We start from the raw sequence: 27,351 nt of genomic DNA, 5'->3' as shown, positions 1-27,351 counted from the left end.
TGACTGTTAAAAAGCAATTCATTGTTCACAAATGAAGTCAACATTAACTAGCACTATCGGCTCAGATGGTTCACAAACATGACCCTTCTTTTTTTTCCATATAAAACATGCGATTTTGTGGTCACATTCATACCATGGCCATATGCTGACAAAAATGAGATCACTATTAACGCATTTTTTGCAAGAAAGTAAGAGCGTTTGTGATTTTATGATAGCTATAATTCATGTTTCGACAATTCAGATGTTGGGATATTGGGAGAAAAAATGACTCACTAAACTACTCATCGCACTAAGTAGAGGGCCTTCAAAGAAAGCAGAAGATGCTTAGGCTGACGCCGAGGTGGAGGTGGCTTAGGAAGCAACAGTGTCAGTCCGAGGCAGTGGAAATGGCAGCCGAGCTGGAAGCAGCAACAATGGAAGCCAATGCAGAGATTGAGACGGCTATCAGCGCTGCTTGTTAGGATGAGCAAACAGTACATTGCCTAAATTGCATGTATGGTGGTCATCTGCAGTGGGGTTTGGCGTTGTAATTTCTACTTTGTTGTCTTTTTTTAATTAACAGGCCTCAGGGATTTTGTTGCCATTTAGCTTAATTTTATGGGGGGTTTTTTGTCTACATGATGCTACAATTGGGCAATATTTTGGATAAAACTAGTTAGGTGGATAATTATAGCAGCTAGTTTAGCTTCAATTTCTGAACGATTAAGGGAAATAAGTTAAATAACACTACCATACACTTCTTCATAAGAGTGCAAGAAGCTTTTTGTGAAGTGCGAATAGAATTACCACCAGGGTGTCCCAAATCCACAGGAAATGCATACATTGATCCCCATATATGATAAATTTTTTGTGTCACTTTCATTTTCCAGAATTCAAAGAGAGTAGTTGAATGCATATATATAACAGTTTATATACAAGTGAAGTATATTAATTTCATGAGGAACAGATTATACATGGCCTACTTGGCAGATTTCGCACTGCTTATTTTGTATCACAATTATATCATGGCCTACCATCAAGGAACAGATTATATATGGTTGCATGTGGAATTGATGCTATATAGTACCTATATATGTACCATCACCTGCAGACTAACACATATAAACTGCAGACCACTGGGACTAGAGACTGTTGAATCTGTCTATCAACAAGGTTCTCACCCCATGTGAATATGTGATGGTGTGTTTTGACATAAACATGCCAGGAGTTGGTGATGACATGAACTTAATGGGACCTTGGTTGCCTATATCTAAAGTCTCAAATGACTTTGGATCACCATGATTTTAAAGAAAGCTATGGCTTTGAAAGATACAGTTTTTAATTTCCCTCTACATTTGGTCAATTTTGATATTCCAATTGATTGGCCTACATAGAAGATCAAACTTATCCATTAAAAAAGCCACTTTAGTCTAGATAGACATTAGAATTTGACATCGAAAAGTGAGGGGTCGGATATGCTTTAGCTAGTTGCAACAATTATATAGATTAAATTGATCAATCAACTTTTGAAAATCAGTCACTAGACAGAAGCATGTGGCCTCCTCCAGTACTGTAGTGTCCTCTTAACTATTCCATCCATAATTTCATCCCTATATATATATATATATATATACACAAAGACAGCTAAAGAACTCATCATCCCAAGTCTTCACATCCTCTATTGTCACAGCTTTTTCTCATCATTCAATCTCTTAAGCATAACAATCCACACAAACCATGGGAATCCGATTGCTATCAATCATTCGAAGGTCTAAGCAATCGAGTATGGCTACAACGAATGTCCCAAAGGGCCACTTTGCTGTTTATGTAGGAGAGCAGCAGAAAAAGAGACTCATAATCCCAATATCATACTTGAACCACCAGTGGTTCCAAGACTTGCTAAGTTGCGCTGAAGAAAAATTCGGATACAGTCATCCGATGGGTGGCATCACTATTCCATGCACTGAAGAGGCCTTCATTGGTCTCAGTTCTTGTTAACATTTTTTTGTAATAGTTTGATCAACATAAGTTAGCTGATCCAAACTCTTCAATTTTGTTCGGTGAAGAGTTGACAACCACTTGTAAATATCCTCTTTGTATTGGGATACTGAGAAAGTAATTCAAAACCAATTCTTAATTCTGTTTCACAAGTTTCTTGCTCATGCTTTTTACATAGATTTAACAAAGTCCTTAGCCTGGATGTTAAATTATTTGCAAATCTTGCATATCAGAAACAATCTGATAGGAACAGACTACAATCACCTATCCCTCACCATCCATCAATAAGACAAACCCAGATGATATACTTAATTAGAAATGTTAATGAAAATTTAAATCCAGATTACCTTATTCCATTTTGGTAGATTGGATATGTACATAACAGAGAAAGCACCTTGGTTTATACAAAACAGAGTGTAAAATGCTTCAGCCTGACTTTCTTTCATTTTAGCATATAACACAAGGAATTTTGTGCCTAAGCAAGTTCCTGAATAATGGATACTTTAAAGTTTAAACAAATTTTTAAGCGATTTTTTGAAGTTTCAGTGGACCAGCCACAGGACACATTTGGTGCTAATTAGGCCTTGGAGTAGCACTCAGGGCATCTTCAACAGAGAAGTAACACACAAAATCTATGTTTATGTAGTTCTTTTTGATACACATGCATTCCTTGTTTTTTCCAAAGCTGATTGATTTACAAGAAATTTGGTAAAAATACTTGATTATTTATTTACAATAGAATCTTATGCTATGAAAAAAAATAAGGTCCGTTAACTTTAGGTACTAAATTTCAATAGTTTTTTAGTTTATATACCAAAATTTAATATCATTTTAGATTAAATACTAGTTGAAAAGTCAAATATAATAATATAGTAAAGTGTATTATAATTTACAAATATTACATCACATGCCACTATAATAAATAAAAATATGGTCAATTACAAATAAATCAATAAAAAAAATATTAGGTTTGTGTTTGACTACTACTCAGCAAAACAGTTTAGGATTTAGCTCCTGAATTTTGGGCACCCGAGACCTAAACCCTAAGCCATAAGCTCTGAAACTATAAACCTCATTTATATATATCATGCACTTCATTTCTATACCCTACATCACATTTTTATACCTAAACTAAGGGCCCGTTTGACACTGCTTCTTAGAAGCACTTTTATTTAGTAGCGCTTTTATCAGAAATACTTATGTTAAGAAACACATATAAATTTTTATAAAACTTCTAAGTTGTTCATGCAAAAGCACTTGAAAGTGCTTCTTGAGGAAGCACCTAGCGCTTTTATAACTTAGAATCACTTCTATTTATTTTTGTCAAACGCTATCAAAAACGGTTTTACTAATTTGAACGTGCTTTTGACTATTCTAAAAGCAGTGTCAAACGGGCCCTAAATTAAGGCTAACGTTGTAATTTTATACTCACAAGTACAATTAGACTATATTAGCCACTTTTCAAGACAATATAAAAGCCTCAATAACAAAAATGTCAAATAGAAAGGCCCAAAACAAAGGGGCCAACATGTTTGTGACATAATTTAAAAAACTACATTTAAATTTTGTAGTCCAATTGAAATAATATATAGTCTTCATGCTATTCTAAAAAAGTTATTAGGATTTGGTATTTGATCTTAATTTTCTACAAAAAATATGACTGTTAAAATCACTTCAATGTACAGCATGAGATGTCACTATGTATAATTTGAAATGCATCAAGAGTATCATAAACATTTAAAATTTTCAAAGAACGACTTATGATGTCATAATGAACAACTTAGGATGTCCTGAGAAATGATTTGGGACGCCCTAAAGCACAACTTGAGAAATTATAGGGTATGACATTAGCAGTGTCAAAATATGACTCGGGATGTCACTAGGTACAGTTTGAAATGCATCAAAAGCATAAATATTTAAAATGCCTCGAGCTACGAACTGAAATGCTGAAAAAACGACTTAGATACCCTAATGAACGACTTAAGATGCCTAAGGAATAACTTGAGAAACTCTAGGGTATGACTTTAGAAGTGTTAAAACATGACTTGTTATGTCACTAGGTATACTTTGAAATACTTCAAGGGTATAAATATTTAAAATTCTCAAGAAACGACTTGCGATGCCCTAAGAAACAACTTCAGATGTCCTAAGGCACGACTTGAGAAACTCTAGGGTTTGACTTTAGAAGTGTTAAAACACGACTTGAGATGTTACTAGGTATAATTTGAAATGCATCAAATCTATAAACATTTAAAATGTCTTGAGCTACGAACTGAAATTCTTAAGGAACAACTTGAAATGCCCTATGTAACGACTTAAGAAACTCTAGGGTATAACTTTAGAAATGTCAAAACATAACTTGAGATGTCACTAGGTACAATTTGAAATGCATCAAAGGTATAAACATTTAAAATACCTCAAGCTATGAACTGAATTTCTCAAGGAACGACTTGGGATACCCAACATAACGACATGGGATACCCAACATAACAACTTGGGATACCCAAAGTAACGACTTGAGATGCCCTGAGGAACAACTCGAGAAACTCTAAAATATGACTTTACAAGTGTGAAAACAAGACTTGAGATGTCATTAGGTACAATTTAAAATGAATCAATGGTATAAACATTTAAAATTGTTCGAGTTACGAATTAAAATTCTGAAGTAAGGACTTGGGATGCCCTAAGGAATGACTTGAGATTTCCTAAGGAACGACTTGAGAAAATCTAGGGTATGACTTTAGAAGTGTCAAAACATGACTTGGAATGTCACTAGGTACAATTTAAAATACATCAAGAGTATAAACATTTAAAATAGCTCGAGCTACGAACTTAAATTCTTAAGGAATGACTTAGGATGCTCAAAGGAACAACTTGAGATGTCATAAAGAACGATTTGAGAAACTCTAAGGTATTACTTTAGAAGTGTCAAAACAAGATTTATGATGTCGCTAAGTACAATTTGAAATATATCAAGGGTAAAACATTTAAAATTTTCAAGGAACGATTTGGGATGCCTTAAGTTACGACTTAGGATGCTATAAGACACGACTTTAGAAACTCTAGAATATGACTTTAGAAGTGTCAAAACATGACTTGGATGTCACTACATACAATTTGAAATGCATCAAGGGTATAAACATTTGAAATGTCTCGAACTGCGAACTGAAATTCTCAAAGAACGACTTAGGATGCCTTAAAGAACGACTTGAGATCCCCTAAGGAACGACTTGAGAAACTCTAAGGTATGACTTTAGAAGTGTCAAAACATAATTTGGAATATCACTAGGTACATTTTGAAATACATCAAGGGTATAAAGATTTAAGATGTCTCGAGATATGAATTGAAATTCTCAAGGAACGACTTGGGATGCCCTAAGAAACGACTTAAGATGCCCTAAGGAACGACTTGAGACACTCTATGATATGACTTTAGAAGTGTCAAAAAATGACTTGGGATGTCATTATGTACAATTTGAAATGCATCAAGGGTATAAACCTTTAAAATTCTCAAGAAACGACTTGAGTTGCCTAAAGGAACGACTTGTGATGCCCTAAGGAATGATTTTGGATGCCCTAAAGCACGACTTGAGAAACTCAAGGGTACGACTTTAGAAATGTCAAAACATGACTTGTTATTTAACTAGGTACACTTTGAAATAGATCAAGGGTATAAATATTTAAAATGCTCAAGCAACGACTTGGGATGCCTTAAGGAACAACTTCAGATGTCTTAAGGCACGACTTGAGAAATTCTAGGGTATGACTTTAGAAGTGTTAAAACATGACTTGAGATGTTACTAGGTACAATTTGAAATGCATCAAATCTATAAACATTTAAAATGTTTCAAGCTTCGAATTGAAATTCTTAAGGAACGACTTGAAATGCCCTAAGGAACGACTTAAGAAACTCTAGGATATGACTTTAGAAGTGTCAAAACATAACTTGGGATGTCACTAGGTACAATTTGAAATGCATCAAAGATATAAACATTTAAACTGCCTCGAGCTATGAACTGAATTTCTCAAGGAACGACTTGGGATACCCAAAGTAACGACTTGAGATGCCCTAAAGAATAACTATGGAATGATTTGAGATTTCCTAAGGAACGACTTGAGAAACTCTAGGGTATGACTTTAGAAGTGTCAAAACATAACTTGGGATGTCACTAGGTACAATTTGAAATACATCAAGAGTATAAACATTTAAAATACCTCGAGTTACGAACTTAAATTCTAAAGGAACGACTTAGGATGCTTAAAGGAACAACTTGAGATGCCATAAAGAATGATTTGAGAAACTCTAAGGTATTACTTTAGAAGTGTCAAAACATGATTTAGGATGTCACTAAGTATAATTTGAAATATATCAAGGGTAAAACATTTAAAATTCTCAAGGAACGACTTGGGATGCCATAAGTAATGACTTGGGATGCCCTAAGTAACGACTTAGAATGCCCTAAGGCACGACTTGAGAAACTCTAAGGTATGACTTTAAAAGTGTCAAAACATGACTTGAGATGTCATTATGTACAATTTGAAATGCATCAAGGGTATAAACATTTGAAATGTCTTGAATTGTGAACTAAAATTCTCAAAGAACGACTTGGGATGCTCTAAGAAACGACTTAAAATACCCTAAAGAACGACTTGAGAAACTCTAAGGCATGACTTTAGAAGTGTCAAAACATGATTTGAGATATCACTAGGTACATTTTGAAATACATCGAAGGTATAAAGATTTAAGATGCCTCGAGATATGAATTGAAATTCTCAAGGAACGACTCGGGATACTCTAAGAAACGACTTGAGAAACTCTAGGATATGACTTTAGAAGTGTCAAAACATAACTTGGGATGTCATTATGTACAATTTGAAATGCATCAAGGGTATAAACCTTTAAAATTTTCAAGGAACGACTTGGAATGCCTAAAACGACTTGGGATGCTTAAGGAAAGACTTGGGATGCCTAAGGAACGACTTTGGATGCCCTAAAGCACGACTTGAGAAACTCTAGGGTATGAATTTAGAAGTGTCAAAACATGACTTGAGATGTTATTAGGTTCAATTTGAAATGCATCAAAGGTATAAACATTTAAAATGCCTTGAGTAATGAATTGTAATTCTCAAGGAACGACCTGAGATGCCCTAAGAAACGACTTGAGATGTCCTGAGGAACATCTTGAGAAACTCTAGGCTATGACTTTAGAAGTGTCAAAACATGACTTGAGATGTCACTACAATTTCAAATGCATTAAGGGTAAAAATATTTAAAATTCTCAAGGTACGACAAAAGATGCCCTATGGAACAACTTGAGAAACTCTAGGGTATGAATTTAGAAGTGTCAAAACATGACTTGAGATGTCACTAGATACAATTTAAAATGCATCAAGAGGATAAACATTTAAAATTCTCAATCAACGATTTGAGATGCTCTAAGAAACGACTTAGAATGCGCTAATGCATGACTTGAAAAACTCTAGAGTGTGAGTTTAGAAGTGTTAAAACATGACTTGAAATATCAGTACATACAATTTGAAATGCATCAAGGGTATTTAAAATTTGCAAGGAACGTACTTTAATATTTAAGACAGGAGGAGCTAACACTATTGGCTTAGATGCTTCACTAATCAATAAATAACAGTAAGTCAAGCAATTGTTTACTAAAAATTAATATTATGTCACAAATGCGATACATGCATTGTTCTTTGAGACCTTTCTCGAAACCTATAGGATGAGATGATTGGTTGAACGCTACTGTCTGCCAAGTTAGCCATAGAGTACGTGTCCATGTGAATGAGTCAAGTGGCACCCAATAATGGTTTAGCTAGCCTAAAAGGGAATCTGAAAGTAGAAGCCATGAATTGGATTACACTTCGGAGGGCTAGTCACCACAAAGGCTTACTGGCTGGTTGTCACTAAAAAACTAAGAACAGCCCAAGTCCAAGTTCAGTGCTTATGTACAAGCTAGCACAATGAATCAGAGAGTCAGAGTATCCTCTTCAGTTGATCCTGGCCTTTTATGTCAAGAACATGCCTAGCATAAAAAAGGCCATTTGCTTTATTAGTTGAAACATTACTCAGATAACTCAATATATATATATATCTTTTAAATTGAACCACTCTTTTATTGGTTCCTAAAGGTGGTAGGGTATGATGTCTTGGATAATTAAGGCAAAGACCATGTGAACCCTCAGCAAGTCCTTCACCTGATATGTTTCTCAACATTCTGAATAGAGCTCTTACTATTTTATCCATTTTAAGATTTGAAGACCTCCTATATATATTAGGTACTAAACATGCCAATTCAATTCAACCAAAATCTGCAGTTCTAGCTCATTCAATCACTAAAACTTTTTTATTCAACCTTAATTTGAGGTGCATTTGTTTATTTGTCAATTCTGAAGATGGGTATCAAATTGATGGGAATAGCTCATGCCAAGCAGAAACTCCAGCGAACTTATTCTCACCAATATCTGACTGCCAAAATGGCATGCCTCTTATTCTCACCCTCTGTCTCTCTGAAGGCTTTGACACTTTCCCAACTCTGCTCTGTGCTGATGGCTGCTGTATGATTGATCGCAGAATGGTCAGTCAATATGTATTCATTTTGCACTTTATGATTTTAATTTAAATATCATAATGTTAAATAATCACATGAGTACCCAATTCAAATTACAGGGTGTATATGGCTACCCAATTGAAATTCAAGCACTGTTCTTCATGGCTTTGAGATGTGCTCTGGTTTTGCTCAAGCAAGACAATGTGGGGAAGGAGTTTGTGGAGCGAATAACAGACCGTCTCCATGCTCTAAGTTATCACATGAGGAGATATTTTTGGCTGGACCTGAAGCAGCTCAATGATATCTATCGCTATAAAACAGAGGAGTACTCTCACACTGCAGTCAACAAGTTCAACGTAATGCCCGATTCGTTTCCAGATTGGGTTTTCGATTTCATGCCGAGTCGTGGTGGTTACTTCATTGGAAATGTGAGCCCTGCGAGGATGGATTTTCGCTGGTTCTGCTTGGGCAATTGTGTGGCAATCTTATCATCTTTGGCAACACCTGAGCAATCTGATGCCATAATGGACCTTATTGAATCGCGTTGGGAAGAATTGGTTGGGGATATGCCATTGAAGATCTGTTATCCAGCTATAGAAAGCCATGAATGGCGAATTGTCACCGGCTGTGACCCCAAGAATACTCGGTGGAGTTACCACAATGGGGGCTCTTGGCCAGGTAAACATTTAATATGTAAATCTTCCACATGTATAATAAATTAAGGGTTCGATTCCTTCTAATATAATTTTGTGATGCAGTGCTTTTGTGGCTGTTGACCGCGGCGTGTGTAAAGACTGGGCGTCCCCAAATTGCAAGACGAGCCATAGAACTTGCAGAAAGCCGGTTGTCGAAAGACAACTGGCCGGAGTATTATGATGGGAAGCTTGGGAGGTACATTGGGAAGCAGGCACGTAAGTTTCAGACATGGTCAATTGCAGGGTACTTGGTGTCTAAGATGATGCTGGAAGACCCTTCCCATTTGGGGATGATATCATTAGAGGAAGACAAGCTAATGAAGCCCCTTGTTAAAAGATCGGCTTCATGGAGCTCTTAGATCATTCTTCACTTTCTTGTTATATATGCTTCCATTCCAAACATTAAGCAAATACTTAAGTTGGACATGTTAACTTTTCGATTGAAATTTTTGAAGCACCACATTAAAGAACTTTTAGTTTATACTTTATACTTTCTCTTTTTCCATTTTCTGCTCTAAGTATACTTTACAAATGTTTAGAGACACATAGGCTTCCTGCATTTAGGCTAAGCATTGCTGCATATATTGTCCAATTCATCCTTCAGAACAAGCATTGGTGTCTCTTGGGCAAGTCTGTAAATGGAAGAAAGTCACTTCTCACTGCACGGTGCTGAGGAGGTGGTATATACAACAATGGAGGCCATTCTTGAGGCTTAGGAATAGGACAAAGGCTCATTTCATTGAAATCTGTGTTGTTTGACCCACACTTATCTTTGGTTTTACCTGAATTCCCACTTTTTGTAGCTATTTGGAAAGTAGCAAGGAAACAGCAAGTATTAAATCCAGCGTAATATTCGAGCACATACTTCGTTTTTACAAAATGAACATAAGATCATAAATGAAGAAGGTTTAACTGGGGGATGAAATTGAGTAAATGTGATTCGCAAGAAGATGGATTCAACCGGGGGATGAAAAAATGAAGTTATTCCTACCACATCATCAATTTAACAGATTAAATGACATAATTAACCGAAAAAAATAAAATGAGACAAAGAAGTCATTTATAGGTAATAAAGTGAAACATTTAGATAGTAATGTGGGATTTGAAAAATACCGCAAAATAGGGTTGGCATTTTTGACCGATGAACCTAAAAAACCGCCATTGATCTAAACAGATCAATTAGCTTATTTTTGTGCATTTTCAACTTTGGTTGGCAGAAAGGACCGAACCACAACCATCGGTGGTCGGAAGCGGCATGGAAAACCACCCCTCGCAAAACACCAAACAATAGAACCGCCCCACCAAATACTGTCGACCGATCCCAAAAAGTCGATAATTGACATTAACCAGTTCTTTTAGGTTTTCTTATTTTCGTTGACTTTATGCTGATTTAGCTTTTTTTCTTAGTATGTTATAAAAGTAGCATTTTTAAAATTTGAATTTGGGTGTCGAGGCAAGTTTATTTTCGTTTCAGTTTGTGGTTTAAATTAATGGTGGGAATTTTTTCGCAAGTCTATATACTCGAAAGTCGGAACGCAAAGAAACACGATCAGCAATACTGAATCTCCACCTAATGTTAAAATTGACCTTTTCTCCTTCGTTATTCTTCAAGCTACAGATCCTAAGGTCTTTGTGGTGTCGTTTAGTGGATAAGAAGGAAACCCAGAAAGTCGTTTTACTGCTGGGGCAAAATTTCATCTCATTCAGTGCGTGAGGACGAGAGTGAGAAAGAGGTGTGCAGGAATCTTGTCGTTCGGTTTCGGAGACTCGATTTGTACGGTGTCGTTTGTCGAAGGTTACGATGTTGAAACCAACCCAAATGCCCCAAAATCCGAAGTCAAATGTGTGCTCAGTTCAAAGGCCTAAGCAGATCAAAATGAACTCTTTCCCAGTTCCAGATGAGATTTCCCTCAAAATTGTTTCATTACTGCAGGTGAGGCCCTTGATGATTTCATTTTCTTTTTTTTTTTTTTTTTTTTAACTTACAGAGATTCTTCAAACGAAGGTATGGGATGTATGTGCGTTGGGCAGTTGCTCTAGGTTTTGGAGGGAACTATGTAGGGCAGATTGCATATGGGAACCACTGGTCCGAGAGAGATGGCCTTCTCTGTTTGATGGGTCGTCTTCTTCTTCTGCAACCAAAAAACCCATGTCCAAGGTACTCTGCCTGTTCACTGTTCACTTTATAATACACTCAGTTTGTTATACCATTTTTTTTGTAATTGCAACTTGTTTTATTTTTTTGGTGATAACCAACCCTTCATATGTTAACTTATCAATCAATTGATTTAATTACTCATAATTTCAGTTTGTGATGCCACCTCTAATGAGATATCTATGATTGCTTATGAAGGAAAACGGTATATTTCATTATAGTCCATCATGTTTGTAGGTCTATATTTGTACAGACAGTTTTGCTTAATGGATATTTAAGTATTGCCTTTTTTCAATCATTTCATTGAAAGGAAAGGGTAATATTCTCATCTACAAATTAAAATGCTACAGGGGTGGAGGAACTTTTACGTGGAGGTGCATAATGAGAAGGTGGCTAAAGCTACCTCGGCAATTCAGTTTGTGCAGAAATGTGCATCATCTGGATCAATTGAGGTTAGACAGTATAATATAGCAATGGAAAACCTTCGCACATTGCAACTTGGGTATAAGGATGTGGAAATGATCTTTTTCAAACCAGAGCTTCCTGTGTTAGTTAACCTGCTTGGCTTGCATTACTGCATATGTTGGCTTCGAGTGCCGGTATATACTTTTACCACTATTGATTATATGGCATAGGGTTCTATGTTACATTTATTTTTCTTTGAATTGCATGAATACTCTATTATAGCCTTGTATTGAATACTTTGTTATATCCTTTTACATTGAATACATTGTTATAGCTGCTCTGTGTCCTCAAAATGGCAGATTGTTTCCAGATGTTTGTTCCAACATGGCCAAACTTACAAAATGTGCCATGTTTTTCAAAGTTATGGAAAATATGCTTATAACCTATTATAAGCAAATGGGTTTGACAGCTAGCAGTTACACTCTGCTAACTGGATGTGACAATTAGCAGTAGCGGTTGTTAGTATTCTGATAACTTTAAGTTATTAAATTAGATTTCTAATAAGGTTGTTAGAAAATGGATGTGACAGTAGTTACAAACTCATCTAGATTAGCTCCTCTGGCTGTGTTTAAGGAAACCTCTTTACTCTTGAGCTCAATTGAAATTCACTTCAGAGAGTACAAGTCATTTTCTCATATTCCCTTTCTCTTTTCCTTTCATTGGGTTTTCTGTGTTTTATTATGTTTGGAATAACTGTAAATGTTGATTTCCCTTAGCTTTACACATGCAGCAGACCTGCACATGTATACAACTCTTAATTTCTCTCAAAGAAAACAAGTGGAATGTTATCTTGAACATTTGGAAGCTAGAGTGCAGAAAGCATTTGATAGAACAATTGTCCATATATTTGAAAGCTACGAATTCTATGGTTGTTTATTTTTTTCATGCTAACACTTGTGCTCCTGTCCGTGAGAGTGCATATTATATGTGTTTTATTGCTGGCCTAACCTAATGGGCTTTTGACAAATAAATAATAATCAGAAATATCAAAATATAACATTTTCAGTCCCATATTTGCAACTATTGATTTTAGATATGTTTAGTTGTTAAAATACATAATTGGCAGGACAAATGTCTCTTGAAAGGACTTCGGAGGAGCAAGATTTCAGAGCGGAAAGCTCTTGTTAAGTGGTGGAAGGTAGGGGGAAGAACACTCAATGGGGATCGCAAGCGAGATGAGGTTCTTTCTCGTCACTTCTGTTTGGCAGATATGGCAATGACCAAAGAAGATCAGGTTCTGATGGTGATTTATCGAGGGGTCTTTAATGAGGTACTCCGTGTTCAGATATGTGTTGATGGTCCCTTGTGTACACATTGGTCCATCACTCCTGCCAAAACACACAGAGAATGGTTTAGAGGATTGGACTAGTAAAAATGTTTTGTATACGTGCATAATGTCTCTCTAGTTCTTGTCCAGTGATTTATATTTTGCTGCATATGATGTGTGTATACACAACTTCTTTTGGTGTATGATCTATGTATAAATTAACTTCTTTTGGTAGCGTTATGTGAATTTGCTTGGCATTTGTCTTCTTTATTTGAATGTAGGTCTTCTTTGTCAAGTCTATTTATGAGTTTAGATTGATGTTTTTTCTTTGAGAAAAGACTATCGTTTATTTGTTTTGCGAGTGTTACAGTTGAACCAAAAGGTCCAGCACAGATAAATGTGATGAGGATAAAAAAAGTTGGGACCAGAGCAATGATTTTGTCTGCCAATATGCTGAATTTTTGCTAGTTGGACGCATTTATCTTAAGATTCTTAACGATCTTCAAAAATATTTCAACTTAAATTTTGGGGAGACTAATGTAGAGGACTCGTTGCAAACAAGCAATGACCATGAAAATGTTCCAGTTCTTCAACAACGGCTATTACTACCATCTCCAATTAATCAGTCTATTAAAAGATCGTTTGCCATATTTTTCAGGAAAAAAATTAAAGAAAATGAAGTTGGGGGAGTGGGTGAAAATGAAAAGGTAAGTGGTTGGATAACTTTTGGATCTGAGGGCATTTTCAGAAGGGATTTAAATAAGTGAAGAAGGGCAATAACTGAGGCCATTTTTTGTTCTTTGTTTTTGCATTCAAATTAATTTTTGTTAAAAAAATAAAGTTCCCTCATATTTATTCATCTGTGGCCTGTGGGTGAAGCATGAAGCCATGAACTACGAAGCATTTTACTGAGGGAGTGAGGGGTAATGGTTCAGTAATTTCGATTATTTTTACCTTGTTGTTTATGTTGAGCATTTTACCAAAGAAACGCGGATCACGACAGTAACTCTGGTAGGTTCCGTGGGTTCGTCTATAAATGACACTTATGTTGTGGTACCACTGATGTGGCGCGATACTACTGGCTGAGTGACGAGGCACTCAGTCACAAAATGGTATAGCCGGATCTCCTCTTTCTCCAGCGGGCTACAGATCCTGCAAAAGCGTCTGACCAACGACGCTGATTGTCAAATCTTCAAGTCAAAGGTGTTGATGCACTTCTGCCGCGTCTGCATGAACTGCTCTACTGCACCGAATCACCCATCCTGTGAGTAAAGTGGGTTGTTGAGAAGCCGATCGGGTAGTTGAACCGCCCAAATACCCAAACCCGACTCAAAACCCCAGACTTGACACGCACTCTCTCTCATTCTCAAGTTTCAAGCAAGTGTAACAGCGCAGCTCGAAGCTGAAACTGAAAGTGAGAGGAAATGAAGGGAGGCAAAGGTCCGACCCACTTCGTGGCGACATGGGTCCGGCGACAGCCGCCGAAGATAAAAGCTTTCATTGCGGTGGTGTCGGGAATGGTGGCGTTGGTGGTCCTCCGAATGATCGTACACGACCACGACAACCTCTTTGTTGCCGCCGAGGCCGTTCACGCCCTCGGAATCTCCGTCCTCGTCTACAAGCTCATGAAGGAGAAGACTTGTGCCGGTAATGCCCAAATAGCTTTCGGGTTTTGTACATTTGGAGCTCTAGTATTTCGGGTTTTTCTACATTTTGATTTTGGTGGTTTTGAGTAATTGCAGGACTTTCGCTCAAGTCGCAGGAACTAACAGCAATGTTTCTGGCTGTAAGGCTGTATTGCAGTTTGGTGATGGAATATGATATACACACACTACTTGATACAGCAACATTGGTGACAACGCTTTGGGTTATTTATATGATTCGTTTTAAACTCCGGTCCAGCTATATGGATGACAAAGACAACTTTGCCATTTACTACGTGGTCAGTCCCTCTCTCTTTTTTTTTTTTGAGTCGAGTCTGCAAATATTGGTGCATGAACTTTTTTGGGCATTAGCAATATAGTAATGTCCATTTGGTTTGAACTTTGAAAGTATGTTATGTCACTTGGAGGTTGTTACCCTTTTAATTTTGTGTTTGTTGATTAGATAGTGAGTGCTTTGGGGAAGTTATGCTTAATTAGGATAATTGTTATTTCATATGTGGATGATTTTTCTTTGGCAAAACTTCTATCTGACCAAAAACTGAAAGTGTATTTGAACTAATGAACTGAACTTTGCTAAAACTTTATATCACGCTCTATTCGGGACAGCACATGTAATGCTCTCTCTATCAGAATTTCTATTTTCTAGTCAAGGAAAGAAAAATTGTAAAAATTGAAGCATGATAATTTCCTAAAAATTACTTATGGGCATCTTATACAGATAAGATACCCGATTGGATAATATTGTGTACCAACTTATGTTCTGGGATTTACATATACCCATAATTGCTGTTATAATTGAAATTTAGAACGATTTTTTTTTATTGATACATTGATCTTAATTATAAAGTAATGAGAGTTTGAACTGGGTTTTATTTAGAATGTTGTCTCGATAGTTCTTTTTTTTTTTTTTTTTTTTTTTTTTTTTCTGGGCTTTCCATATTCATTATCCTACTGATTTCTTACCTTGATGTAGGTGATACCATGTGCTGTGCTTTCTTTAGTCGTTCATCCCTCAACACGGCATTTTATTGTAAACAGAATTTGCTGGGCTTTCTGTGTTTATCTTGAAGCTGTGTCAGTGTTACCCCAGCTTCGGGTCATGCAGAATACAAAGGTATGATACAATGACATGCATGCCTTGTATTCTGTAATTGAATGGTTTTTCCTGCTTCTCAAGTGATTTTATTTAACAAAAGGAGATTTGGCAGTTTTCATTTTTTTTTTTTGCAGTAATGCCTTTTGAATTTAGAGAAACAATATGAAGATAAATGATCTTTTGCATTATTTTTATTTTTCTTCCCATCCTTTTTCTTTTCTAATCTAAATTTTTTCAGATTGTCGAACCGTTTACGGCACATTATGTTTTTGCACTGGGAGTTGCACGGTTCTTGAGCTGTGCACATTGGGTCCTCCAGGTTTGACAATGCAGCTTAAAACTCCTTTAGAATTGATGTCTGTTAATATGTATACCATGTACTTTGGAAGAAATTAAGCATTATGAATAACTTTGCGACAAGCTAATGTATGTTCTTATTTTCTGTTCTTTAAAAGTATTCATGATACAGGATGTCAGAAAACATAGTGTTATGCGTATTGTTTTTTAGCAAATTTGGAAAATTGCATTGAATCTCATTGGTTATTACTACTGATCATGTATCCACACTGGGTCACACACTCTTTTGGATATGCTGCTGTCTTTATTCTACTTGTTTTTGGCTGAATATCATGTGCTATTTATAAGCTAGAGGATTGACAACTCTATCTGTTATTTACTTTGTTGAAGGTTGACCTAAGCCGATAGTCATTACCATCCAATAAAATTTAAATTTATAGGTCTTTAAGATCATTGCATTTGATGAGGTTGACTCTTCTCAATCTTCTTTTCCATTAACTTAGCCTTGACAAATCTTTCTTGGTTGGAAGTGTTCTGCTCCTACATGACCCACAAATTAATATTTCTGCTAAGCATGGTTCTAAGCATATATAAGCAAATAGTAGTCTTGATATTAATACGTAGGTAGAAATGACTAACTAGCATACTCTGTCTAAGATTATGTCTGCCTTGTTTGGCACAGGTATTGGATTCTGGAGGACGCATATTGACCACTTTAGGTTATGGGTTGTGGCCCTGTTTGGTGCTTCTCTCAGAAATTGTCCAGACTTTCATACTTGCAGATTTTTGCTATTACTATGTCAAAAGGTCAGTACAGTTATGTAATGTACTAATATATTAATGTATTCTTATTTTGTTACATGCCATCTCTTTTTTGTTTGTTAATTTACACTTGTATGTGTGTACCCCGGATGAGACTACCCGGGTATTGATCTCTTGATCTCATCCTCCACCCTTGTTCTTACTTATTACACTGGGAGGAGCTGCCATGGGGCCCAAGGGCTACTGCAACATGCCATCTCTCATATATTTGCTTGATGATGAGCTTTTCCAAATCAATGCTATTATTCTGGTTGCAGTGCTGTTGATGGACAACTTGTTCTACGCCTACCCTCTGGAGTGGTGTAGCCTTATAAACCTTCACAGTGCAAAATCAGGAAGCTGCTTCCACGAAGTAATCGGAAATTTGGGAAAGTGTCTACCTGCTCTTTTAGCACGTTTTCTTTTCTGATGCGGTTATTAAGAGTTAAGACAATGGTGGAGTTATGAGGAGTGAACTGTAAAGCTAGGGGGATGCAATGATTATGTACACAAGTTAATGGAGTCTCGCACCAGTCTGGTTTACAATGTAGACTTAAGGTTTAGATGGTGTCTCTTCTTAGCAGTTAGCATGATGCGTGTGAGAGGCTATCTTCACAGTTTTGTTTCTGCAATTAGTTTTGAAGTGTTTTATTAAATTATCAGTTGGATTTCTAGTCTTCTGTCCTCTCTCTCTCTCTCTCTGAATGTGAAAGAGCTTAATTGTTGATGCTTATTTTCTTTTCTGCCAAGATTTTGTGTGTGCAAACAACAAAGATTTTGTGTGCTGGAAGGGCAGCAACAAGCAACAAATTGCGGATGGCATGTCGTGGGCTAAAAGGGGACCCGTGTGAACTTTCAACTTTACATACAAACCGCAGGCTGAGGAGGCTGCTCATGGAAACTACAGCTACACAGCCTACACGTACACAGGAGTAGACAAGTGAATCAATCATAGAATGCGATATTTTTATAAAATAACACGTGGCACTGTGGCAGCTTGGCGTGTACAGCTGCAGCGCACCTTACATGGAGTAGACAGCTAGTCGTCACTCATACCAAATATGCTCATTTTCTTTAACCAAAAAGAGAAAAAAACAAGAATAATAAACTGTAATCGTAGGTTTTTCTCTCTCTTCAATGGTCATTACTCATTCATTTAAAAGCTCAATTTGACCTCAGGTCCTCAACTACTCAACTCAAACTCTCAAAGTTTAAAGTTGACTCTCTCATCAATTATTCAACAAATATCTAATTCCTGTTGCCAATTTTATATGGCAACCTGGGAATTGGGTACGTACTCTGTTCATCTGCAATTTGGTGTTTGTTTGTTTGGAAAAAAAAAAAAAAAAAAAGAGAAACATTCGCTTCGCTTTAGATATTTAGATGTGGTTTGCACTTTGCAGCGGTCTATTAGTTTATATTTCTTATTAGCTTTCAAATAAAAAGAAACGAAAGCATTTCAAATAATGTGTAGTTAGTAGTTAGTGTCATGGTTATATTGTAATTGGATTATCGAGTAGGTCTGTAGGTGAAATCAATTGATCAACCAAATATTTATATATATGCCGGGTCTCCTTACTTGTTATATTGTTTACATTGATATTGGATCAACCAATAATCATCTTGAATGTCCATTATTTGAATGAACAATGGTACGTGGATATTGGATAAGATCTTTGCCAAATTGTGATTTGGCGTTTGTAATTAAAGGATGGAGCTAGCAGAGTGAGTACTACTTCTTGATTACTTTAATTAGCAGCAAGTAGTACTCCACTCCAGCTGTACGTGAGTTCCATTCCCATGCACTTGTGATAACACCATCACTGTCATTTTCTGTGCACGTGTGGACTGTGGGGCTTGCATATATGCCAGGGGAGGGCAGACAACACGAATACGTTAAAGGTTTATATATACTTTATATAGGTAGCTAATGCATGTTAATATATATAGGACCTTCACTTGTAGAGCTGATTAGTTAATTTACTTGGGCATTATAATTAACCATTTTTATTAAGAAGCTTGGACTGAATCCCTGGAGAACCCTACGTACAGCAAAGGATATGGGTCCAATTAAGCCACCAATATATAATAATGCACTACTAATTTTTACTAACCACTTCGATCATATACAATTGTCTTAATTAATTGGTTTGGTAGTCCAACGAGTTGAGCTGGCCGAGGAATCCACTCATATAAATTAGGTAGCAAAAAGGTTAGTTCTATGACAAAAAAAGATCCATCATGCATTAATTCATTAAGTAAACCTTGTAACGTACACAATGGGTAACCAAATTAAGCTAGCTAGCTTTAACATTTATGGTTTTTGATATTGAAACAAGTGTCAGTTTGCTAGCCTGCCAGAAATATCAATCAATTATCTTCAGGAATATTTGATTACTTTAGATGTACAATTAACCTCAGCCACTTGATTGTTAGCAATATATATATATATATATATAGCTGTCCACCCAAGATTTTTGTTTTTCTTCTGTGGCTAACTGCATTGAAGACTATTATAGATATTTGTCTACTTAAGATGTTTATTTTTGTGCATAAATTAATAACATCCACAGTTTATATGCAATGCAATGTAAGCATCTTATTTATATATATAGTCTCGTTATGGACTTTCACATCGTGCAAATGTCGCATTTGATCGTTGGATCAAATCAATCAACGTGATTCAAAGGTCAGATACGACGTTCGCATCCACACTTGATCGACGTTCGCATACACTCCGCTTATATATATATTTTTTGAATATATTCCGAATATCCCAATTGCAAATTAGAAATATTTGAAGAATTGATTGGATCGGTTGGCCGGTAACAAGAGATCAGCTTTCAATTTTCATTGTGATTTGTGCGTGTATATATCCAAATCCAATTAGCTGTCTAATTGACTCCTTGGTTGACCCCTGAAAGATAAGTTTCCATAACAGTGCAGACTGCTGAGTACGTTAATTAAATAAGTTTCTATATGTAGGTAGAATTCAGTAGATAACCATGAGCTAGCTAGTTAAAGCCAAAAGCCAGAAGCCAGTTGGAAAGTGATGCCATCGACCCACAAAGCAATATTTAAAAAAAAAAAAAAGAGAGAGAGAAATTAAATAGCTTCACTCATTCCAGATGATTCCAAAAGCTTTGAATTTTCTTCTTTTTAATTTGTTTACTTTAATATATTTTGGCTTTGTTAGTAAATTTCCTTATTCTCCGCGTTCTTTTGTTATTTTGGCTGGCTTTCTAGTAATTTCCCTTCCTCTCTGTCTAGTCATATGTCATCGACTCATCATAATATCAGCACTATCTCCCACAGTCCTCTTATGAGAATGACCAACTTTTGGGCTATAAATAGGGCTGCCATGCATCTCATAGTACGCACACACTATATTTTCATTAAGGTTTCAATCAGGTTTGAGACCACCAAACCAATAGAAGTTAATTAATTAACAATTAAGTTTGTTTAATTAATTAATTAAGCAGTAGAGTCGACATGATGATGGGTATGAATATGAATATCTCCAAGGTGATGATCATTGCTTCACTTCTCATTTCATCCCTTCTTGTTTTCAATCCTCTTGTTGAAGCTGATGGGACCTCCACGGTAATTAATTAAGCTCTCTCCCCTACTTTTTAGTATTTAAATCAAATTTCTTGATCATAATATTGCTTTGCAATTATTCTAGGTAAACAAAAATGTAGCACAGACGTCTCTCCTTGACAAATTAGGTACGTGTGTTTAATTTTTTGGGTGTTATATTAATTAATTAAGTTGTCCAATTAATATATGTAATTAAATTACAAACGACACAGACTGTGGTGGAGCATGCGGTGCGAGATGTCGTTTATCGTCAAGGCCACGGCTGTGCAAGAGGGCATGCGGGACTTGCTGCCAACGTTGTAACTGTGTTCCTCCTGGTACTGCCGGCAACCTTGAGGCCTGCCCCTGTTACGCCAGCCTCACCACCCACGGTGGCAGACGCAAGTGTCCTTAAACCTTTCAAATTCAGACCATCATATCAATAAGTAAAATGTTTTAAAATAAAAAGAATAATTAGTTTCACTAATTTGTATAATTAATGCTGGCTACAGTCCTTCCTCTTTCACCTCCTTAATTACTTTCAACCAAAATAAGAAAGAAACTACACAAATATGCTTGTATTATAGTAGTGGACTCAGTTTTCCTCTTATGTATAATATCTTGGCGTTTTTTTTTTTTTTTTTTGCTAAGGTATATGTGATATGTCGGCTTCAATAAAGTTGAACTTCTGTTTTTCTTTTTGGGTTCAATAAATATGTGGCCAGGGCTCAGGATAAAAGAGATATGTAAACCATCATGGGCCATGTTTGTGATGATGTTCTTAATTTGAATTGATTCTTGCTTCTTCTAACTTGATCCATTTACCCGATCACAAACATAAGAGCCCAATAAAGCCCAGTTTGCTAAACAGGCTGAAGCCCAAAGTTTCGAGACGTCTGACTCTGAAGTTAATATGCATTCGAAACTTAAGATTGATGACCCAACAACGCAAGTAATTTCGAGTCCTATAATGGTTTTATGTACAAGGATTTGTCATTTGTGGAATAAGTATTCAGTAATCACCTGTTTTAAGAATAATATAGAAAAGCAGTCCAACTAAGTCCCAACTCGAGTCTTGTCTGTACGTCTTACTCTTATCCGAACCGTTCAATTTTTACATCTCCATAGATAAATTATCATTGTAAAAAATTAGCCAAATTGAAAATTATTTGTCTATCTAACTTTGATCAAATAAATAGACGAATCAAATATTTTCGATGAAACTGTCCATTTGTTTTATCAAAGTTAGATAGGCAAATGATTTCCGATTTAGCTAATTTTTTGCAAGGATAATCTATCAATGAAGATGATCCTTGTGAACGGTTCGGATCGACATAAAACGACTCATGTGAGCCCCAATAAGGTCATACCTCAATATAAATAAGTTGAGGTATACGTCAAGGAGCATTTATATATATATATACCCTACTTACTCTACTCAATAGTCAATGATGCTCATGCATGCAAAGGGTGATACCATAAATTAGCTGTCCATTCATCAACTCATTAAATACCACAATTTCATTTTTCGCATCTCAAGGTTTTCATAGGTTGAAAGTGAGAATATATTTGGTTTTGCATGCAACAGTCAATACATGCCAAAAATTAACAACTGCTCTGCTAAAGCACCACCTAATTAAGAGTCTAAGACCATTTAATTACTAAGCAGTAAGCAACACATGCAAGTGATAGTTCCAGATAGTGCTGATTAATTCTCAGACGTGCATGTGTGTAATTATTACCAAAAATATGTAAATCACATTTACATGACAGCACGAAAACACAGCTTACTAGCTTGGTCCATTAATTGGAGGACTTTGTATTTGCGGTGTCACTGTGACTTGAGAATTAATGCCCTCCCCGTAGGTAACTCTAGCTAGCTATGACCTTGTGTATAAATACTACACAACTTCTCTCCGTAAACGCACCAAATCCCAATTCTAACACTTGTCTAAGACTAAGCCTCAATTCAAGGTTTAGGTATAATGTTCAAGGCTCTAATGGCTCAACTTCTGGTTTCTCTTCTCATTCTCCAACTTGCTCATTCTGATGAAACGGTAAGCTAATTTAATCCATTTAATTAATGATTAATCAACATATATGCATAGTATTAAGAGCTTCACTAACCCAGTACAAGTATGGTAAAACGTACGTGTTTCAGGTATCGGTCGTACGTGTTGGGGAAAAAATAGGTATCGGTCGTATCCAATTAATTAATTATATATATGAGTGGGATTAATGTAATTGCATGAATTAACATATGTATGGGTTTTAATATACGCAGATTGCGAGGAAGCTTGTAATGTGAGGTGCCAGTTATCGTCAAGGCATAAGATGTGCAAGCAGGCATGCGGAACATGCTGTAATAGATGCAATTGTGTTCCACCAGGCACTTCCGGTCGCTATGAACTTTGTCCTTGCTACGCCAATATGACCACTCATGGTCACAAACGCAAATGCCCTTAATTAATAAAACGCACCCTATATTTATTATCATCACCATTAATTTCACCATCATTTCTGTCTTTGTTCTAATCACCTGAATTTTCCCAGTCTTTTTATTTTATTTTATTTACAAGAATAAAATCATGTATTCATGTACTACAGCATCGATCAATGAAATAATTTTTATGTTACATCAAGCCCAATGACTATGAAGTCTATAATGCCAAATGGTAGTCGACTTCTCATTACAAGGCCCATTGGCCCAACCAGTTGCCTTGACTTCTCATGAGCCATGACTCAACCGTTTCATTTTTGGAGTTAGTACTATTGGACTCCAAGGACACAATGTTCATATGAAAGTCATAGAGGGTTGCCTTGGTAATTTCCAACGGGTCACGCAGTAAACATGACTCTCTGCCACTCCGAGTTGCAGAGAATCAAATTATTGTATCAGTATGACTACGAGTCTACGATCCCATGAAAAAAAATCGCCGGCAACCAACCAATTAATCGCCGAGTTGCCACCACCCCAGCCCACGTCAGCAACTCTCTCCCCCTTCTTTCTGTGAAGATTACATAGTCAGCATGCCTAGTCAGCTTAATCTACAGCTGTCATTTCTATTAGATTAGTCAGTTAGTCTCTAGTTAGTTCCACTTGTTAGAGTTTGTTTGAGTTGGTTAGAAGGTTGGTTATGCAGCTTCAGTTATAAATCCATCGTGTACTGTAATCATTAATTCATTCAAGCAAATTACAACAAATTCTCTCTTAGTTTTTCTCTTCGTTTTCTCAGCTTTCTTTAATTTTCCTGGTATCCAAACATGGTATCAGAGCCTCTCTGATCCACTTCGTTACGCTTCTGCTTGTTACTCTGATCATCTTCTCCGACTCGTCTTCTCCGATCGTCTTCTTCGATCTTCTGCATCAAATTTCTTCTTCTCCGATCATCTTCTCAGATCGTCTTCTCCGATCGTCTTCTCTGATCGTCTTCTCCGATCGTCTTCTCCGATCGTCTTTTTCGATCTTCTGCATCAAATTTCTTCGATCTCATACTCTTCGATCCTCTCAGGTTCTTCGTTTCTTGAACATCGTAAATTGCTTTGCTTGTTTCTTGAACATCAGAATTCGTTTCTTGATTCTTGTACAAATTGTTGTCTTCTCCATCGTCCTCTTCAATCTTCTCCGATCGTCTTCTTCAATCTTCTGCATCAAATTTCTTCGATCTCATATTCTTCGATTCTTTCAGATCCTTCGTTTCTTGAACATCATAATTTGCTTTGCTTGATTCTTGAACATTAGAATTCGTTTCTTGATTCTTGTACAAATTGTTGCTTCTAGTGATTTCTTGGGATTACTGTGAAATTTCAACAATGTCTTTGTTACCTTCACCTTGGTCATTGCTTTCCAATATCTGCACCTTGGTAACTGTTCGTTTGGATGACTCAAATTATGTCACTTGGAATTTCCAAATTGAATCAGTTTTGGAGGGTCATGATCTCTTTGGATTTATAGATGGGTCACTGCCATGTCCTTTGAAGTATAGGATAACGGATGCTGATGGCATTATCAATGAACTCACTCCTGAATATAGAGAATGGAAGAAATATGATCGGGCCATAATGTCTTTACTTACTGCTAGCTACCATTTCGTCAGATGCATTGTCTTATGTAATTGGGAGTAAGTCATCTAAAGATGTCTGGGATAACTTGAAGGAGAGGTTCTCTTCTGTTACTAGGTCTAATGTGATGCAGCTGAAAACTGATCTTCAAACCATTCAGAAAGGATTACTAGGATACCTATCTGAAAAGGATTAAGGAAGCAAGAGATCAGCTATCAGCTGTTGGGGTTAATGTCACTGATGAGGACATAGTCATTCTCACTTTTAATGGCCTGCCTACGGAATTTAATACCATTAAAACTGTCATCAGGGCTAGAGAGAAGGCTATCTCTATGAAAGAATTTCGTTCCCAGCTTCTTGCTGAAGAAAAATCTTTGAATCAAGCTTCCTTGGGTATGCCTGCCATTCCTGCTATGATGGCTCGGGCTCAACCTTTTTCTGAGAATGTTTTTGGTCAGTCTTCTGGACATGCCCCAGTGCCTCTTCATGCACAGGGATCCTATTCTGGCCCTCATGGCTACTTTGCTGGTAGCAATGGAGGAAATGGAAATGGTTCTTTTTCAGGAAGTGGTTCCTTTATTGGTTATAATGATTCAAGGCAAGGTAATTCCTATCGGGGCAGAGGAAGGGGCAGAAACAACTCTTTTGGACAAAGGTTCACTGGTAATGACAGAGGCTATGGTGGCAATGGTTATAATGGTAACAGACCTTACAATAATAATAGGAACTATGGGAATGGGAATGCTAGGAAGTTTTCAGGATCTCAAGTCCAATACTTTCGTCCACCTAATGCTGCTCCTGGTATACTTGGATCACCAGCTTCTACTTCAGTTGTTGAATGTCAAATTTGCTCTAAGAAAGGTCACTCAGCTCATACATGCTATTACAGAAACACATCTGAAATCACATCTCCTCATGCTCCTGCTACTGATCAATGCCAAATTTGTTCTAAGAGAGGTCATACTGCCTTGGATTGTTATCATAGAGCTAACTTCTCCTATCAAGGGAAGCCTCCATCTGCTACTCTCACTGCCCTTAATGCCTCATTCTCTCCACAACAATTCCCTGAAGATTTCTGGTTGACAGACTCTGGAGCTACTAACCATATGACTTCTGATCTTAGTGCTCTGTCTGGTGCAGTTCCATTTCCTGGTTCTGAAACAATTACTGTTGGTAATGGTGCTGGTATTGATGTTCAGAACATAGGTTTCTCATCTTTACCTCTTCCTTCTCATACTTTTCATTTGAAGAATGTACTTCATGTTCCTCACATTGCAGCTAACCTCCTATCTGTTCATAAACTTTGCTTGGACAATAATTGTCGTTTGATTTTTGATGATACCTCATTTTTGATACAGGACAGGCACACAGGAACAATCCTTTACAAGGGGCTGAGCATTAATGGTTTATATCCCATTCCAAAGTCAGTTTCTTCGTCTTTTCTTCAGTCCACTTCTACTGCTTTCTTGGGACATGCTGTTAAGTCTTCTCTTTGGCATCAACGATTGGGGCATCCCTCTAATGCTGTTGTATCTCAAATTCTTTCCAAAACAAATCTTTCATTCAAGTCAGATGCATCCAACTCACTATGCCAATCATGTTTGTCTGGCAAGCTTTCCAAGCTGCCTTTTTCTTTGTCTGTTCATCAGTCTGTAATTCCTTTTGAAATTGTGCATAGTGATGTTTGGGGTCCTTCTCTTTGTATTTCTGTTGAAGGGTATCGCTATTACATTTCATTCATTGATGAATGTACCAGGTATACCTGGATTTTTCCAATGGTCAATAAATCTGATGCTTTTTCTCTCTTTGTTAAATTTCATGCTTATGTTTTCAATACCTTTTCACAGTCTATTAAAGTCTTTCAGTCAGATGGTGGTGGTGAATATCTTAACAAACCTTTTCAATCGTTTCTTGCTGAAAAAGGCATTCAATCTCACATTTCTTGTCCTTATACTCCTGAACAAAATGGACTTGCTGAAAGGAAACACAGACATATAGTTGAAACTGCCATTACCCTTCTTACTGCAGCTCATGTTCCTCATAGATTCTGGTTTCATGCTTTCTCTACCTCAGTCTATCTTATTAATCGCATGCCTACAGTTGTTTTGTCTCACAAATCCCCCTTTAAGATGCTTTTTGGTCAGGACTCCCCTATTGATCATTTAAAGATCTTTGGTTGTGCTTGTTATCCTATGTTGAAATTTTACAATCTTAACAAACTTCAGCCTAAAACTTTTCAATGTGTTTTTCTGGGATATGCAGCCCATTACAAAGGTTTTATTTGTTATAATCCTTTGGTCCAGAAAGTTTATATTTCCAGACATGTCGTCTTTGATGAAACCTTGTTTCCTTTTAAGTCATTAACACAGGCATCTGGTGTCTCTCCTTCTCCATCTGTCTATTCACCTTGTTCTCAATTTGTCTCTCCTGTTATTTCTCTTTCTGTACCACATCATTTGCACACCCCTGCCCCACCACCATCACCACCACCATCCCCATCTCCATCATCATTACATGTCTCTCCACATCTGTCTTCTGCATCTGGTCATAGTCCTTCTCCATTCAGTTCTTCTTCTCTTGCTCCCTCTGGTGCATCTTCTCCTATTAATGCTCATCCTCTTGATGTTCATGTGCCTGGTCCTTCAATGGATCATCCCAATACTCATTCTATGCAAACTCGTTCTAAGTCCGGTATTCATAAGCCAAAGGCTTTTCATGCTGCCACAGTCA

General features: G+C 36.7%; 5 protein-coding genes across 7 annotated transcripts in view; all 5 read left to right on the top strand.

Moving 5' to 3' along the window:
• The first annotated feature begins 1,539 nt into the window (after positions 1-1,539).
• LOC147276478 (auxin-induced protein 15A-like) lies at positions 1,540-2,119 on the top strand. The gene has a single exon (XM_086252797.1). It carries the CDS (start codon positions 1,717-1,719, stop codon positions 1,975-1,977), a length of 261 nt encoding a protein of 86 aa, XP_086108923.1. The 5' UTR covers positions 1,540-1,716; the 3' UTR covers positions 1,978-2,119.
• A 6,266-nt stretch (positions 2,120-8,385) lies between these two features.
• LOC147276472 (auxin-induced protein X15-like) overlaps positions 8,386-27,351 on the top strand; it is a 34,159-nt gene continuing 15,193 nt past the window's right edge. For both annotated transcript variants that reach the window (XM_086252796.1, XM_086252795.1), the window contains exon 1: positions 8,386-8,471. In XM_086252796.1, coding sequence (XP_086108922.1) covers positions 8,386-8,471 — 86 coding nt within the window. The remainder of the gene's footprint in view (positions 8,472-27,351) is intronic.
• LOC147276477 (uncharacterized) lies at positions 10,705-13,370 on the top strand. 2 transcript variants are annotated; one of them, XM_086252790.1, is made up of 4 exons: positions 10,705-11,168; positions 11,241-11,393; positions 11,741-11,842; positions 12,922-13,370. In XM_086252790.1, the coding sequence occupies exons 1-4, from the start codon at positions 11,037-11,039 to the stop codon at positions 13,222-13,224; spliced, it is 690 nt and encodes a 229-aa protein (XP_086108916.1). In that variant the 5' UTR covers positions 10,705-11,036; the 3' UTR covers positions 13,225-13,370. The 2 variants fall into 2 exon arrangements, with proteins under 2 accessions (XP_086108916.1, XP_086108915.1); XM_086252789.1 differs by having other exon boundaries at positions 10,707-11,168; positions 11,741-11,989.
• Positions 14,231-17,713, top strand: LOC147276476 (uncharacterized). Its single transcript, XM_086252791.1, has 6 exons — positions 14,231-14,769; positions 14,865-15,064; positions 15,760-15,900; positions 16,121-16,201; positions 16,862-16,986; positions 17,259-17,713. Exons 1-6 carry the CDS (start codon positions 14,547-14,549, stop codon positions 17,305-17,307), a joined length of 819 nt encoding a protein of 272 aa, XP_086108917.1. The 5' UTR covers positions 14,231-14,546; the 3' UTR covers positions 17,308-17,713.
• Positions 20,357-21,348, top strand: LOC147276475 (gibberellin-regulated protein 1-like). The gene is made up of 3 exons (XM_086252793.1): positions 20,357-20,583; positions 20,666-20,708; positions 20,793-21,348. The coding sequence occupies exons 1-3, from the start codon at positions 20,473-20,475 to the stop codon at positions 20,972-20,974; spliced, it is 336 nt and encodes a 111-aa protein (XP_086108919.1). The 5' UTR covers positions 20,357-20,472; the 3' UTR covers positions 20,975-21,348.

Source organism: Dryas octopetala, chromosome 8 (assembly GCF_963921425.1).
Source record: "Dryas octopetala chromosome 8, drDryOcto1.1, whole genome shotgun sequence".
Taxonomy (NCBI): domain Eukaryota; kingdom Viridiplantae; phylum Streptophyta; class Magnoliopsida; order Rosales; family Rosaceae; genus Dryas; species Dryas octopetala.
Note: the sequence above shows the minus strand (reverse complement) of the source record. Positions and strands in the feature narration are given on the sequence as shown.

Coding starts and splice junctions, on each gene's coding strand:
- LOC147276478 (XM_086252797.1), top strand. CDS start 1,717: ATGGGAATCCGATTGCTATCAATCATTCGAAGGTCTAAGCAATCGAGT.
- LOC147276477 (XM_086252789.1), top strand. CDS start 11,037: ATGTTGAAACCAACCCAAATGCCCCAAAATCCGAAGTCAAATGTGTGC. Junction 11,169..11,240: donor AAATTGTTTCATTACTGCAG/GTGAGGCCCTTG, acceptor CTTCAAACGAAG/GTATGGGATGTATGTGCGTT. Junction 11,990..12,921: donor TATGTTGGCTTCGAGTGCCG/GTATATACTTTT, acceptor CATAATTGGCAG/GACAAATGTCTCTTGAAAGG.
- LOC147276476 (XM_086252791.1), top strand. CDS start 14,547: ATGAAGGGAGGCAAAGGTCCGACCCACTTCGTGGCGACATGGGTCCGG. Junction 14,770..14,864: donor GAAGGAGAAGACTTGTGCCG/GTAATGCCCAAA, acceptor GAGTAATTGCAG/GACTTTCGCTCAAGTCGCAG. Junction 15,065..15,759: donor ACTTTGCCATTTACTACGTG/GTCAGTCCCTCT, acceptor ACCTTGATGTAG/GTGATACCATGTGCTGTGCT.
- LOC147276475 (XM_086252793.1), top strand. CDS start 20,473: ATGATGATGGGTATGAATATGAATATCTCCAAGGTGATGATCATTGCT. Junction 20,584..20,665: donor AAGCTGATGGGACCTCCACG/GTAATTAATTAA, acceptor CAATTATTCTAG/GTAAACAAAAATGTAGCACA. Junction 20,709..20,792: donor GTCTCTCCTTGACAAATTAG/GTACGTGTGTTT, acceptor CAAACGACACAG/ACTGTGGTGGAGCATGCGGT.